This window comes from Dryas octopetala, chromosome 8 (assembly GCF_963921425.1).
Source record: "Dryas octopetala chromosome 8, drDryOcto1.1, whole genome shotgun sequence".
Lineage (NCBI taxonomy): Eukaryota > Viridiplantae > Streptophyta > Magnoliopsida > Rosales > Rosaceae > Dryas > Dryas octopetala.
Window position 1 is genome coordinate 939,428 of NC_141373.1, and position 17,008 is coordinate 956,435.

At 38.4% G+C, this 17,008-nt stretch overlaps 2 protein-coding genes and 2 pseudogenes across 3 annotated transcripts; 1 reads left to right on the forward strand and 3 right to left on the reverse strand.

The window, feature by feature from the left end:
• Positions 1-1,405: 1,405 nt before the first annotated feature.
• LOC147275670 (septin and tuftelin-interacting protein 1 homolog 1 pseudogene) lies at positions 1,406-3,403 on the reverse strand (annotated as a pseudogene).
• A 2,152-nt stretch (positions 3,404-5,555) lies between these two features.
• LOC147275671 (protein SLOW WALKER 1-like) lies at positions 5,556-7,479 on the forward strand. The gene has a single exon (XM_086254424.1). It carries the CDS (start codon positions 5,618-5,620, stop codon positions 7,262-7,264), a length of 1,647 nt encoding a protein of 548 aa, XP_086110550.1. The 5' UTR covers positions 5,556-5,617; the 3' UTR covers positions 7,265-7,479.
• Positions 7,480-7,945: 466 nt separating this feature from the next.
• On the reverse strand, positions 7,946-16,545 carry SCC3 (sister-chromatid cohesion protein 3). 2 transcript variants are annotated; one of them, XM_086255327.1, is made up of 21 exons: positions 16,346-16,545; positions 16,075-16,252; positions 15,408-15,520; positions 15,053-15,145; positions 14,689-14,852; positions 14,358-14,594; positions 13,950-14,094; positions 13,666-13,844; positions 13,417-13,562; positions 13,177-13,304; positions 12,403-12,576; positions 11,987-12,148; positions 11,701-11,901; positions 11,484-11,621; positions 11,168-11,365; positions 10,927-11,071; positions 10,592-10,698; positions 10,248-10,385; positions 9,353-9,618; positions 9,131-9,255; positions 7,946-8,426 (listed from the first exon to the last, which is right to left on the reverse strand). In XM_086255327.1, exons 1-21 carry the CDS (start codon positions 16,388-16,390, stop codon positions 8,152-8,154), a joined length of 3,357 nt encoding a protein of 1,118 aa, XP_086111453.1. In that variant the 5' UTR covers positions 16,391-16,545; the 3' UTR covers positions 7,946-8,151. The 2 variants fall into 2 exon arrangements, with proteins under 2 accessions (XP_086111453.1, XP_086111455.1); XM_086255329.1 differs by having other exon boundaries at positions 7,946-8,420; positions 16,346-16,543.
• LOC147275673 (U2 spliceosomal RNA) lies at positions 15,525-15,641 on the reverse strand (annotated as a pseudogene).
• Positions 16,546-17,008: the final 463 nt, after the last annotated feature.

The window sequence follows — 17,008 nt, forward strand, 5'->3', positions numbered from 1 at the left end:
AAAAGGCCAGACAAGGACATGAGGTTTTAGATGAGTTAAGATAATTTAGCTGCTTCGAGGATTTCAGATATGATATACATTTATTTCTATCCTAGGCAGTACTGAGTCTACTCACTAAGAAAGGTTTTTGTATATGTTAGAAATGTGGTGTGACTTTGATTGATAGAAGTGGAATTGTAGTAATTAATACACAGCCTCTTACCCTATATTACACAGCCTCTTACCCTCTGGGTTCCAGACTTGACCTAACCTCTCACCAAGGAAATGCGGATTAGTGACAACATGGTTAGTGAGGCAGACCAATTTGCATCAGGCTTGGTTAGTGACAACATGGTTCTGCCATGACTTTCCTGGTTAGTGTATGCATATTATTTCCCTTTTATAACTAAAAGAACTTTATTGAGCATGACAAGTCAACTATACAAGAGGAACCTAATACATAACATAAATTCTTCTTACAATTTCCTCATTCACAGGTTTTGAGTTTTCTGTTTCCCAAAAGTATGGGTGGCCTGAAATTTCTACAGTTTACATTTGTTCTTAATGCGAAATGCAGTGATGCCCACAAAAAGTAACAAATTTTTAGTAAAACATGACGTTATGCTTAGAAGAGAATAAAGTCATTGCTTTGAATTTTCAAAATCAAACATGTCCAAGGAAATCTATCATCTAGTACTATAGACTAATTGCTGCTCAAAATCACTTTAATTCAGTACATTAAGTTTCGATCCCACTTTCCAAATCAATATTTGACCAACAGAATGCTCCCACTTTTCAAATCAATTTTTTCAGGAGGAACGGTCCCTGCAGATGACCCAAATAATCCTACAGTACTCCTAGTCCAGGTTCATCCTTTTGAATATAAAAAGTTTCACATAATGACAACACTTCAAAAGACAATGTGAACTCAAATAATTCTTGCAATCATATAGCTGGCCTAAACAAAGTCCACAGTAAAAATTCTTAACAAAACTTGAAGCACGAGAAATCAGCTCATCAATTATATTGTAATGCCCTTATGTGCAAATGCAGATATGAAAGCCAATCACCACTATAAGATAATCTGAAAATGAAATGGGCCTATAATGAAGTAACTTTGAAACATACTCACTAGAAGAGCAAATGACTGTCACAATGATATCGTAATAAAGCAAAATATAGCTACACGATCGAGAGTATAAATGCGCTTTTTAACTTACCAGTTTCTGTGAGATGCAAGCAAATTAACTCTCTGCTCTATGCATAAATCCCTGCAAACAAACAAAAAAACTCTTTAAGTTTTGAACTTCAGCACGCATACAATGGCTTAGATAGATGATGTTCTAAACAAAGAAACTTCACTGTATTATGTTTTTGAGGTTCAACTGAATTACTAAAACTTATTTCTGGTCAGTCCACCTGAAGTCTAACAGGTAAATAGGCCAAGAGCCAAGACCTCTATAGGAGAAGCATTGTGCATGGCAAGCAACCGTTGAAGGGATACAAGGGACCAAGCTTCCTCTGTGTGGGCATATACCTTTTGATTTAGAGAATCCAATATTATGCTCACATTACCGTAGCTGTATATTTGGTGACCATTATACGTCCTTCCGGGTTTAGGCTTGAATAACAAGCCATGCTGCTGAGCATGAGCTTCAATTACATCTTTCAAGCTCATCTCATTCTCATCACCAATGTCATCCCCATTCATGTTTTCTTGGGTTGCTACTGATGCTGCTTTCTCTTGTGCCCTAATGTTGCTGATATTTTCTTTCAAACCAACTTCCATACCCTCAACAGCCCGATTCATCAGCCCAAGAGCACAATTAAGCTGACACCGAATATTTTCATTTGCATGAAGCTCCTTGGGAATCAGTTCCTTCCAACCGTTGTACCAATTCAAAACCTCTTCGAAGTTTGGTTTCGAATTTAACCAGTGAGACAAAACCATTAACCACTTGGTGAAGAAAAACTTCACCATCATATCCACCATTAGATGAATGGGAAGAGCAGAAGCCCAACAAATGACCCAGTTAAACTCATCAAGCCTCTGATTTGTAGGGTTCACATGGAAGTCTTGTAGGACAAGCTGCAACTTGGGAACTACAAATGTACACATAAGTTGCTCCCAACTGCCAGAATCAAACACCTTCTTCCAGGGTGAGAGTATGGTGCAAGCCGAAACATCACTTGGGTGCCATTCGCCAAGAACATTACTCATCTTCAAAAGTATTGTGGGATACAACTCCTCAAGTTTGTATCCCAGTAGAGGTAGCCAAGGGTGCACCCACACGTGGATGGGAACTGTGTCGCGACGTGGGTCCCACAAGTCCAGGGCGTCCTTCAATTTAGGGAAGACTACCATCTCCAATATGGAATCAAGGACAGGAGGGGGCAGTAGGTTCTCCCAACACTCCAAAAAACGAAGCATGGGCTCAGGGTCCTTGGCCTGCCACGTGTTGAACCCTGCAATCCTCACTGCAGGTACCAAAACCTCGGAGACCAATTGGGTATAAGGCAAATTCAATGAATAATTAAGAGTATCTCCCTCTCCATGAAGCAGCAAAGTTTTCCAGGTGCTTACCAGGTCCAATCCATGAAATGGGTTCCGCAGAGGATCCCAACCCTGGAACGTCCTCGTAAACAGAGGCAGAGCAAATGCAGAAGCAATGCAAGACAAGTTGTATAACTTATATTCATCAGCGTATGTTGTGTACAGGTTAGAGAAGTCCTTTGCCAGCGAGTCCAGAGTCAATGTTCCAATTGAATGCTCTTGTTCCATTCGGTCCAACACACTCGTGATGTCCTCCAACCTATCCAATTGTAGCTTCTTCTTAGCTGCCTCTGCTTCCTGATCATTCTTCAAGTGCATATCAATCAGCTTGTCCACAAAAACCTCGTCTTCCTGCTCATCCCAGAAAAGCCTCTTCTTCTTTGTGTGCTGGTCTTCTTGGAAGCTAGGCAGCTTGATGTCGGTTGTCTCCTTATAATCATTGAAACCCATGCCCATATTTTTGGGCCTCAACTTGGGCTCAATAGGTGTGACAATGCCTTGTTCGTTTTTGCCAAGTCCACCACCTTTGTATCCCATGCTCTTCAGCATCTTCATCCCAATGCCCTTGGTGTGTTTCTCGAACTCCCCGAGAACCCCATCGCCACCAATTGCACTAAGGCCATGTTCATTGGAATTGTTGGGCATGACGGTGCTGGTGGAGACGAAATTGACAGGCTTCTTCCTGCGTTTTCTGAAGCCGTCTTCATCATCGTCGGAGTGGGCAGAGAATATGCCGTACAGGGCATCGTCTTTGGTCTGGACGCTCTTCTCCTTGCGCTTGCGGTAACAGAACTCTCCGCCGATCCGCCGGCCATCCTCGTAATCCTTCTCGATTCCAAACCTCTCCATCTCCTCATCATAATCTTCCATAACCTCTACAAATATTTGCTTAAACAAACCTCACTTCAAATACTAGCTATACCGAGAATAAGGAAATCAATATGCTAAAATGTACTATCAAGGAAATCAATTAGTGTATTATATAGATATGACAAATTAGAAGTGCTACTGCTAGCTAGTCCTAGTCTAGTTAGGACATTTTTCTTTTCTTTTATCAATTAGGAGTCCTAATTCTAATTTTTTGTTTTTTCCAAAAGTCCAGTCTAATTAGGAGTAGGACATTTATATAGGTAGAATTACGTGTCTAAATAGGATTGTACTCCTATATATATAAACCAACCTCGACCAATTCCTTGCTTGCTCACCAAGTTAACAATCCCTAAACCAGTAAGCCGCCTTCATCCACCATGACGATGAGCAGCAGAGCCAGAAACTTCCGCCGCCGTGCGCATGACGATGACGACAACAACGACAATCCAAACTATGTCGTAACCCCTTCAACGACCGAGAAGCAGCCACACAAGAAAGCCCCAAAGCTTCTCAGCTTCGTCGATGACGAAGAAAACGCGGCCCTGTCTTATTCCTTCTCTTCTAAACCAGAAGAGAAGCCCTGTTCTGTTCATAAGATGATCGCTCTCAAACATCGTATCGCGCATTCCTTGTTGCCCTCCAACGTTAAACCCCAAGCTGGCACATACACCATTGAAGTGCTTCGTGAGCTCCAGAAGAATACGCGAACTCTAGCCAGCTCTCGACCCTCCTCCTCCGAACCCACCATTGTTTTGGATCAGGATTTAGAGTTAGACTCCGAGGACAACGAAGATCAGCAAGAAAAGGAAAGGGGTAATAGTATAAGGTTGAGAACTAGTGTTCCTGTGGCTGAGAGTGTGCAGCAACACAAGCCTATGCACTCGGCCATAACTGGGTACAGTTGGGTACACAGTGTGCCTTATGGGCCGAGTATAGGAGGGGCAATTGGGGCAGCACAAGGTTCCAACGTGATGTCGATTAAGGAGCAAGCTGAGATTGCTAAGAAATCTTTGCGGGAAATGTTAAGAAGCTTAAGGTATGGATGCAGCTCTACTCCAATGGGAATTACAACATTGCTCAAGCTTGATTCAACATGCATCTTATAGGAATTATAATACTGGCCGGCTTCTAGTAATTAATGTTGTCATTGATTTAATTTCACTGGTTTTGTTTGTAATGCTAGAGTCATGCTTTTGGAAACCAAAAAACTCACAACCTCTGTGAATCTGGAAATTGTACGTAAAAACAGGACAACCCCAGTTCTCAAATGTAGAAGAAAAATAATATGTATACAAGAACCAATATATATAATCTCACCGTTATTTCTCTACGTTATGCCAATATTGAGTTAGATTTAAATATGCCATTGCAACATTCAAGTAACAAGTGTTTGGTGTTATCAACATTCATATGCTACAAGCCTTCACTTTCTTAACCCGCTTTTTCTCTAGCCTTTTTTATATTTTACCTACTTAAATTTTAGGGTTAATCTCACTTCACCACTTAAAAAAAAATTGTGCCAGTTTATCACCTGAATTAAAAATTTGGCACAATTTTTTTTTTAGGTTGATTTTTTTCCCTTAAATCGATGTGAAAAATCATAATCTCATATAGCCATTGACTCTAAAGATAGGAATGAACAATTAGAAGAAGAGAAAAAAAAAACACTCTGATGGCTTGTCCTTGTTTTGAGTGATGAATATATGTTTCGAATGTGATACATTCTTTTAAGTTTTAACTAGATTTATATATATGCCTTATCATCTTTATTTAGTATTTTTCGAAGGGCAATGGGCCAATGGCATTGATCAGTGCATAAGTAACAAGTTTTTTGCCTTATTGAATTTAGGCAATGTGGTCATGTAACCATCAATCGAAAATAAAATAAGTGGATTGTAAACTTAAAATTAGTCATTTATCTAAGAATGATAGTTGAGTTAAACATGAATTAAGTAAATTTGTTCTACAGTTCTACTTCAAAGCGGTAGCAAAAATAAAAATAAATTTGGACTATAAAACCAATGGATATTAAAATAAACAAAAATAAAAATAAATTTGGACTATAAAAATAAACAAAAATAAATTATACTGATTTCTAGAAAGAGTATATATTACGGCGTCGTTGCATAATCTCCCATCTAAACCCTAACGATCAAAACCAAAACCCTAAGCGCCAAAAGCGCCAAAGACACAGACCTCATTAGAGCTTCTTCAATGGCGGAACCCCAAATCTCCAAGACGTTCCCTGTGAAACCCAAGCACAAACCCAAACCCCGAACCCCAAAACAAACCCCAGAGTCCAAGTACTGGTCCTCCTTCAAAACCAAGCAAATCCCAAACCTCATCTCCTCCATAACCTCCCTCACCTTCTCACCCACGACCCCACACTCTTTCGCTGCGACCCACTCAGCCTCTCTGACCCTCTTCAACCCCCAAAAGAACTTCACTCCCAGCGGCACCATCTCCTTCCCCGACGTCGTTTCCTCCGCCTCCTTCCGCTGCGATGGCCTCCTCATCGCCGCTTCAGACCTCTCGGGCCTCATCCAAGTCTTCAATGTCAAAAACCGAGTCCCCCTTCGAAAGCTTCGTTCCCACACACGCCCTGTTCGTTTCGTCAAATACCCAGTTGGCGATAAGCTCCACTTGGTCTCCGGCGGCGACGATGCCATCGTTAAGTACTGGGACGTCGCCGGCGAGACCCCAATTTGCGAATTGCAGGGCCACAAGGACTACGTGCGGTGCGGCGATTGCTCTCCGGTTAGTATGGACATGTTCATTACTGGGTCTTATGATCACACAGTGAAGCTTTGGGATGTAAGAGTTAAGGATTCAGGGTCAGTCATGGAAGTGAATCACGGTAAACCGGTCGAGGCAGTGACTTTCTTGCCATCTGGGGGTTTGATTGCGACGGCCGGCGGCAATTCCGTGAAGATTTGGGATTTGATTGGAGGTGGGAAGATGGTGTATTCAATGGAGAGCCATAACAAGACGGTGACTTCGGTTTGTATTGGAAAAATTGGGAAAGATAGTGGGGAAGAGGCGCAACAGTATAGGATTTTGAGTGTGGCATTGGATGGTTATATGAAGGTGTTTGATTATGCTAAAATGAAGGTTACACATTCAATGAGGTTCCCGGCGCCGCTCATGTCAGTCGGGTTTTCGCCGGATTGTATGACGAGGGTGATTGGAACTTCAAATGGGATAATATATGCTGGGAGGAGGAAGAACAAGGAGGATGTTGAGAGTGGTTCTGAGGAGGAACCACATAGGCGTGTTTCAAAGCATGAGAAAATGTTGAAGAGGTTGGAAGCAGGTTCTGGGGATGTTTTGGGTTTGGGACCTGTAGAGGAACCCCAGATTCGGGTTTTGAAGCCTACGAATTTCCGGTATTTTCACAGAGGGCAAGCAGAGAAGCCATCAGAGCGAGATTATTTGGTCATGAGGCCAAAGAAAGTGAAATTGGGTGAGCATGACAAGCTGCTGAAGAAGTTTAGGCACAAGGAAGCTCTAGTGTCTGTGTTGGGTAGTAAGAATCCGGAGAATGCTGTGGCTGTGATGGAGGAATTGGTGGCAAGAAAGAAACTGTTGAAATGTGTTTCGAATTTGGATTCGGAGGAGCTCGGGTTGCTGCTCATGTTTTTGCAGAAGCACTCCACCATTCCAAGTTATTCGGGGTTGTTGATGGGATTGACAAAGAAGGTGCTTGAGATGAGGGCTGAAGACATTAGAGCTTCTGATGCGTTGAAGGGTCATATTAGAAACCTTAAAAGGTCTGTTGAGGAGGAAATAAGAATACAACAATCATTGCAAGAGATACAGGGTATAATTTCACCTTTGTTGAGGATTTCTGGAAGGAGATGAAAGTTGGTTGCTTTTTTTGATTATTGATAAGGGGTTTGTTCTTATTCGTATGTGTTTACTTGCTTAAGGTTTCTTGTCATGGCAAAGACAATATAAGCAGTTTTGTTTCGTTAGAATCTAATGTATGTCTGTTTTTATCTTATTATTTCTATGTTTTAAGGAATCTGAGATTGTAATCCTGATTAGAAATGTCAGCTTTAGGCCTCTTATTCCCCTTCTAGATTTTGCCTTAAATTTGCTCAGGAACTAGCATTTCCTTAGTGAGAAGTTGAGTCAAGTTGGAACTCGGATTATCAATAAAGGTTGGGCAAACAAATGAAGTTCAAGACGATATATATAATGAAATGAAATCAACACAAACTTCCATTAAAAGCAGATAACCATTTCTTTCAGGAGGTATGGTACCGCATAAAAAGCAGAAGCACCCTAACATTTGGGGGCAAACATTCTGAATTTTCACACTCAAAACTGACAATTGTACACTGTTTAGCTGATTTATGTTCATAGTGGCTATCAACGAGATTTAAAAGATTAGGCTGATAGAGGTAATACCAAGATTAAAAATTATGCGCCATTTTGTTGGCAGTATATGATTATGCTCCTATACCTCTGTATTGACGCACCTTTAATGCATATACTGAATTAAACGGAGTAAATCTAATTTAGTTTTGAACAAAGATGTCCCTAATCAGTGGCAACAGTTTAAACTGCATGATGGATGTGTTGATTCCATTTTACGTCAATTCCAGTTTTATCAATCAGAAAACAGAAGCAAATGCGAAACCTCAATTCAAAGTCATACCGCATTTCTAACATATACAAATGCATTAAAACCTTTCTTAGTCATATCTGACGTCCTAGAAACAGATAACTTAACTTCTAAAACCTCATGCCCTTGTCTGGCCTTTGTTTTCCTCTCTTGGAACTCTCAATGCCCTTAACTTAGATGATGATCTAATTGAATGTATCAAAGGAGCATCTTCATCGTTGTCCTCGTCTAGCTTCTCTTCTTCATCTTGAGCATTTTCATGGTCAGATGCGCTAATTGCATCCTCTTCTTCGCTTGAACCATGCTCATCAAAGAGTCTTTTTCCCTGTATGTTCTGCCTTTTGCGTGGACGACCCCTGCGCTTAACAGAGGTCCCATCTTTTTCATCTGCAACTACCCAATATTCAGGTTAACACAATAGAATACGGTACATGCAAACATAATAGAATATATTTAATTAGTGAGATTACATTATTAACACATAATAAGGGGAAAAAAGAAAAGAGAGCATGTCCAATTGCATACAGAAGAAGACTCCAGATGCTTAACCAAGAACCACAAGAGCATCCATAAAACCATTCCTATAGTTAAAATTCATCTATCCAAATCCTTGAGTCAAAAATTGTAGTTAAAGAGCATTTCTCTCCTAGAAGCTGCAAGCATGTGCAATATTTTTTAGAGGCCTTGGTCCCCTCCAGCCCAATGATTACAATTGAATCATTATGTCGACTATGTCCTTTGTTTGGCATGCTTGGGCAACTAACACTCTAGGTTATATCTAGATTAATGTAGAAATTCTGATTTTAGAATAGTTGCAGTGTTATAAGAATTCTTTAAACAAAATCCTGTAAACGTAAAGCCCATTGTTGATCATCCATAACTGCGTAAGTTCCATTATAGTGCATTTAGGGGGGAATGGGTTATTAATTAAGAGGCAAGTATAAGAAAGATCAGTGAGAAATAATAGAAAGAGGTCTAGTGGCCTATCTTAACATGATTAGAGAGCATTTGAAACAACAAGGAGGTGCAATGAAAAAAGCTTGATTAGTTGACTACATAGAGGAAAACATTAAAGACTAGGTCCGCATTAGTGATACCTTGGAAACCTTCATTCTTCGTATACTTTTCACTCAAGCTGTCAACGAACATGTGATAGGGGCGCCAGCCACTGGGATCTTCATCTGTATTTACATTCTCCGTTCGTTTTTGGACATCCTTCACACTAGCAAAAGCAAATATAAAAATTACATTAGGAGATAGCGGAAGTATAACTTGAAACACTTCTAAAGATGATAAAATTATATAAGAAATAGTCTTACATGTCCAGAATATCAGGTGTAGGTAGCCTGGATACAAAATGAAGCACAGCACCTTCCAGAAAAGATAACTGCTTTGGAGCATCTACAAAAGCATATTCGATGCCATTGTTAACAATTTTTAAAATGTCTGATTTGTGCTTGTTCCTGGCAGCACCAACAAAGGTCCCAGAAAGCCGAGCAGCTAGTTCTTTACATTCTAGAAAACGCTTGCTTGATAATGATTCCTCGCCACCTCTAGAAAGTTCAACCATGTGCCGCTGGTAGGCCTGGTCAAATTCCAAAATAGGACATTCTCTTATGCAAATAAAAAGAATAATGAACAAAATTGCAGACCGGAAAATTAAAGATGACGCTTTTCTAGAACAACACACTATTGACACATATCCCATTTGTAAGTGGATTCTATGCAAGAAGACCAGAGGGACTTCAACCTGGTAAAATTTTCTGCTAATTGCCTCAAAACACACTTAAAAATGCAAAAAGAACCTGACAAATTTTTCCCCTTATGATTAATTAAGAGTTTTGGAAAGATAAGTTCTAACAAGAGAAATATAGCAAAATTAGTAAATGAAAAATATTATATTCACATAAATATTAGTATTTCATCTTCATTTGTTTCGCTGGAAAATAGTTTTGGCAAAAAGCTTCCTGCGATGGAAAATAGTTTCCATTATAACCATTTCCTTAGTTTTCATCGAAAAATAGAGGGGAAAAAGGACAAATTAACTTTTAAAACACTTATGTTCAGTTGGAGCCTGTTGAAATAAATGGAGCCATGTGTGTTACAACACAAAATCAGAATCTTTAGCCAACTGTAACCAACCTCACCCCCCTCCCCTTCCCCCCCCCCCCCCCCCCCCACAAAAAAAAAAAAAAACCCAACATTCATGAGTACCTTTTTCAGTGCTTCCAAGAAAATTTTGGGAAGATCATCATCTTTCTTCTTTAGAACAGTAATCAGATGCTTAACAATTTCTGCCACACTTCTCCCATACATCACAAATTGAGAAATAATCTCTGGACCAAGATACCCCTGCATTTAGCATCAATTATAGTACACCTAGAGAAACTTGATATATACAATATAGCAAGCATTTTGATACATATTGGGACTTCTACATACTTAATAATGAGCAACTCAATGCAAGGATAGCAAAGCACAACAAACCAGACTACATGAAGCTCATCTAACATCATGAAATTTATCATTCTTCAATATATAACAAATATTATCTTCACCTTAGAAACTGTATCAATATCAACCAAACGTGCAGCAGAAAGCATCACAGCATCTCTGTTTGTCTCCTCAATATACTCCTTGTTTGCATCTTCATCTTCCGTCTCATCTATAGAAAATAAATTTGAAAGTAAATCTAGATAACAAGATGAATGCACGAACCAAAATTTTCTTCCCTGATAAAATAATTCTAGAAAAATTGGTCTTTGAACACAAAACCGAAGTTTGAGTTAAAACATGTCTTCCACTCAAATTAAGTCCAAATATAAACGAACAAAAGAGCCTGAAATTAAAATATTACTTTTACCGTAGAGAGGAAATTAAAATAATTAGTTACCCGAAATATCGAGCTGTTGCACACAAAGTTTCCAAAACTTTTGAAGACTTGATGCATCTGGACTATATCCCAACCTTTCCAGCTTTGTTGAAGAAAAATATGTCCTTCTGAACAGTAACCACAAATCTGAAAGTATAACACAAACCTAGGGCATAGCATATACTTCATTAGACTAGATCCAAACTATTTCACTTGTATGCCTTTTTTGAAATATGACAATCAAGTCATAAAAAATGCTTACCCTGGAAGCTAGCTGATTACCATGAGTACCCCCCAGTGCAGGAGGGTTGTCAAGGAAGTACTGTAGTTGCTCTAACAAGGAATTACGTTTCACTATTAGAGAAGACAAAGATGCTTCAGTAACAATCTCATTTTCCTGGACTGAACGCAGAGACCACAGCAAATGCAAATGCATGTTGAGAAGCAGAAAACAGACAACCTGAAATGAGCACGAGCAGAAAAAAATCAATAACTGCAAAGATGGACCTCGGAACCTGAAAATCTGAAAAGACAAAAGATATAGAGTTCTACTCTTATGCAAGTTACATTTGACAGACCTGATCATCCCTGCTTGTATGACTCTGGAGAGTCGAGGCAATATCTTCCCACAAGCTTTCGGTAGGCACAGCTCTTGACAATTGAAGCTCATAAAACCTCTTCAAATTTACAAGAAGGGAATATTCATCACCATCATCCTGCGGTTCTAGATCACATTAATTTTTCATCCATTTGGATAGTTGGCAAGGAGGAAAAGAATATATGGTTGAAATATACCGCCACTTCTTTTATCGCAGATTTAAGCTTAGCAATAAGCTCATCCTCAAGTTCCTTTAATTTATTACGGGCAAAATCTTTTAGCTCCCCTTGACTCTCTGTGGAACAAAGGTTGATGGCCTTTATACAAGTTCTCAACAGCTCCTTCTCACCATGTTTAAAAAATGCCTCTTTGATGAGTTGAAGGACATTTTTGAAATTCTGAAAACATATAAGCACTTGCTTTGAGAATAAGTTGTGAAGCAACATTAAATAACAAGCAAGGGCAAAACCATCAGCATCCCACCTGCTCCTGCCTCTTCAGGGAATATAGCTCAAGATTCATATGCACTATAATTTCAATCAGTGATGTTACTTTTGCTTTGTCGGCCATGAACTTACGTAGAAGTAATGGGTAGGTCTTCATCATGGCAAGAGTTATCTCTCGTCTGTTTTGTTCAAAGACGTCCTGGCACATTTGAAAAAAGGGATTAAGAATTGAATCCTCTCCTTAAAAAAAAAAAAAAAAAAAAAAAGTATCTAAATCAAAGTTTCTTTTTGGTCAACAAAACAAAATTCATAAAGCACCAAAATACACAAGGCTTATCCAATTAAGTATTAAAAAAAAGAGAGATAACAATAAGAACAAAATTAAACTGTAATTCAAAAGGTGCTTTTAACAAAAAAAAAAAAAGAGAGAGATCAAAATGAAAATTTACTCACCTTTTGAGCCTTACTGTAGTATGGCTTTCGATTATCAGTTGCATGAACAATCCTCTCTCCTACAGCCTTTTTGACAGATGCACTTAGAAGTCGTACCAAGTTTGTTGCATCCTCATCAGTAAGCTCAACCAATGGATTCTCATCCAAGAGCATGGAGATAATACACTTCCAGTCCTACAAATAGAATATGAACCACCATCAAAGAAACAATGACAGTAAACAGAAGGTTGATAATAAGCACATTTCCTTCCATTTTCATTTTTTTTATTCTTACAATTGATATCTCTCGATTTAGCTTGCGGTCAACCCTTCCCCAATTGTTAAAGGTAACAACTTAACATGCAGAAGATTTAAATTGAGCACATTCTCTCCCATTTTCATTCCTACATTTGATATATAAAACATATGGCCAACTGGAGTCTATTGACTTAACTAAGAAGGTCTATCCACATAGACTGGGGTACAGGTCAAGTAAATACCCTTTTTTTTTTTTCAATCTATACACATTGTGTTCGCTAACATATCGATCATGATGTCCATTGTAAACTTGTAAACAAAAAGTTCAAAGTAGCTTCTCCAAGGAAAAAAATTTTTTTTTTTTTTTTTTTTTTTTTAAGTATTAGTAACTTTGAACAAAAATAGGGTTGAGAAGCATAAACCAAAAGTATTAAAGCTTCTGAAAGAAAAAAAAAAAAAAAAAACAATTAGAGTTAGATTTTTAAATATAAGAAAGAATTCCAGTTTTCCCGCATGACTATTTTGGAAGTAACAAACCTTCATGGCCTTCATGTACTCCCAAACATCATCTATGACGTAGATGCTTAAAATTGGATCTGTGGAAAACTCTCTTAGAATTTGCAACATTCTGCCAAGATGGACCTCAGAAGAATTGCTGCCATCACCTGGAAAGAGATTGTTACACACAAAATTACTTGTAGCACAGCTTAACATGAATAGTTTAGTTAATAAAACCATAATGTCCACAATGCAATAGAGTTCAGGGAAGAGTGAAACCTTTAGCACCAGATTGGGAGCTATTGAAATTTTGAGAAATCAAGTGTTCATACACCAATGCCCCTATAGCGTGCCTAATCTCTGCTGGCTCATCAATAAGCAAATCATATAAAGGACCCAAGTCATCATCTGGTAGAAGCTGATGTCTGCAGCATACCAAAAACCTAATTCAATGAGCCTTTGCAAAAACAGTCACCAGGAATTATTAATTTCTTATTTAAATAAAAATTTCCCAAAACAGGCAGTTACCTAAGTAGCTGTTTAACAAGGCCAATGGCACATACAGCCACAGAAATGTCAATGTCATCAGCAAGATCAATCATCCGACTGGAAAATCTTTCAGTGAATAGACCAAGAGTTGGCACATTATCATCAACCTCATAAAGATTTTGCAATGCGAGGACAGAAGCTTTTCTTACACCGGCGCTCTTAGATACAGTAAAGGGGGAAAAGAAATAAGGTTTGTCTTGCACATGAGCAATGATAAGAAAATAATAAATAAGGTCATAATTTATCTATAGTTTGAAACTTACTTTGTCATTCAACGTCCATCCAAGATACTTCAAGTATAAATCCTGCAAGAACATTGATGGGTAGGACAAAATCCATATGCCTAGTGACTCTATGCAAGAAATCCGAATGTTTGGATCAATGTCTCGGTAGCGATGCACAAATAACCTACAATGATGAAACTTACTTTGTCATTCAACGTCCATCGAAGAAACATTGATGGGCAGGACAAAATCCATATGCCTAGTGACTCTATGCAAGAAATCAGAATAGTTTGCTCAATGTCTCAGGAGCGATGCTTAAATAATCTACAACGAGGACTTAGACTGTAATAAGAACTACTGCATTGGTAATAAAACACACAAAAAAATTATCAAATCAGATCATTTTCCTTTGCTTCTTGCTATTAATACTATGTCAGAATATCCTACCCTTGGAATATCTTGCGCATCATCTGCTCTAATACAGTTATCTTTTCATGAGTCATTGAGAACCTCTTATTCAGTGACTCCATGCGAGGCCCCTCAGTTCGTTTCTTTTTTTCAGCATCTAATTGTCTACGAGTAGTTTCTCGCTGAGCACCAAGTGTGTTAGCCACATTTATGAATGATGTGACAAGTTGGAGCCCCATCAATGTAGCAGCTTGACGATAAACTCTTGGAGGAGTGCTGTTTAACATAAAACCAAGAAATTTCAAAGAGAGATTAGTTAATTAATTATTTTAGCCTTATAACGAGGAACTTCAAATGTTTGAGCACTAACCATGACAAAGCAATTATATAATCCATGCACTTCTCGAACAAAATCTGGTCAAACAATGGCCCATGTTGACACTCACGGATTAAAGTATCCCAAAACAATTGAAGATTATCTTTGAAGTTTTTAAACTCCTTCTTTTTCGAACTTTGGTAATCTTCAACTTCCCCCTAAGAGTTCAGAAAAGTGAAGGAAAAGATTTGTGCAAAAAATCCTGATATATGATCATTTGAAAGCGTAGATCATTGGTTTTTCGGAAGATAGCATCAAAATGTGAAACCATAAATAAAAGGAAGATGGCATAAGAAAGTAGCATGAACATAGATAAGAACTACAACTATAAACATAATACTGATAACATGCAGGATACTTTTCTAGCAAGATCAACTAGAGCAACCACAACATCATCGACATCAGTCTCATCCAGAAACTCTCCTTTGATATGATACTTGGCGCCACATGCCTGCACACATACAAGTCTCATCAGTCACAAGCTACATTTTGTGGGTAAACTCTGTACTTGCTAACTCAATAATAATAAATACTTTGATGTGAGAAAAAGAAATGTCCAATTGAGATGGCGAAACCCAGCCCACTTCACTCTTTTATAATATTCTTTAGATCTGCCTTTGGCCTTAACACTGTGAGCTGGGACTTTTGAAATTCTATTACTTTATTTTTTCTTATTCTGGTTGAGTAGTTTATTAGAAGATCTTCCAGATTACCTCAAACAGCATTGCCAAGAGTTCAACCATAGCAGGTTTTGGATCCTTTTCATATCGCTCAACCCAAAGCTTGACTGCATGAGGAATAAGTTTTCCATTTCCCTTGATGGCCTCTGCAAAGATTACACACAAAGATAAAATTCAAATTCTCCAAGTGCGTAATCAGGAGCCAAATTATAAACTGATAAGAACAGATACTAAACTTGAACTTAGCCAAAAGGCCGAGAAAGGTATAGGAGCCAAATTATAAAGAGTCTTCAAATTTAAAGGTTGACTCAGTCCACAAGAATTCCAGTCATGAACGAAAGTGTATAAAAGATTTTACGCCAGGGTCATATCCCAACAGTAATATTACCATGCAACACTATCCTACTTGATTCTCATTTTGGCCAAAACACTATTCTCCATGATTACTTTGTAGGGGTTGTATGAACCAAGAAACCATCTAGCAACTTAGTGGGCATTGTAGCAAATAAGTCAGTATTCATTACTGTACCAAAGAATTCAGTTAGACAAGCCTATCTTACTTATTCAAAATTTCTTCACAATTAATGAAACAGTCAGTTAATTATTTATTTAAGTGACGAGTAATTAAGATAACAGTTAATAAAGCAAATAAGTCATGGTGATTCGTATGCTTATAGAGCTGCGTGGGAGTAGCAAGTACCAGTCAAGGTGAGAGCTGCGGGGTTTGGCGGCACCGCCGAAGTGCCACCGCCGGCAGGGCGACCTCGTTTAGCTTTAGGACGAGTCTCTTCGAAACTTTCAGGTGAACTCTCGCGATCGGCATCGCTGGTCCTCTCATGGTTCTCAGTACTTTGAGTCTGAGCCCTAGCCCTCTTCGGCTAAAAAAAAAAACGCACGAAATCAGGAAAAATTAATATATCAGATTTCAGAGAATGAAGTCATGGAGAGAGAGAGAGAGAAGTGAAACTCACGCGGAGGAGAGTCGACGGTTCGGTGGCGGAGGGTGGCTCCTCCATTTCTGTAACCACAAGATTTTTGCCCTAACTTTCAGAGGAAGAGAAAGATGGAGGGAAAAGAAGTAGAAGCAGCAGAAAATCTCCCGCCTAAGAGAAATGGAATGTTTAAGATCTGACAACAAGGGCTAACGACAGTTCGCCTACAATTTAGACTAATCAGTAATGTTGGTCATGGACCGGCGACGTAGCCTGACCATCTTCCATTTACAGCGGTCCTTGCTTACGTGGCAAGACGGATTTATATTGAAGTTCTACTTAATTTTATGTTTTCAAATTTAAATTAACGAATTACTGAATTAATAACTTTTTTTGGTTACTGTTTTTTTTTTTTTAAAATTGGTTACGTTAGAGGAAAATGAACTATTTATCACAAGTTTTAACTCATTATCTTATCTATTCTCACTACTTGGACTAACCCAATGACTTAATAAATTTAAATTTTATTCTATTTTATAAAAATAAACATATTTTATTCACTTCTTTAATGAAGTTTGTTTAGAGACTTCATAGGTTATTAGTTTGCAATTTAGCTAACAGTATGACCAATTAACTATTAACTATTAATCCAGTGAAAATGAGGTTCAAGTTCAAATCCTTTTTTCCAATTTAAAAAAAAAA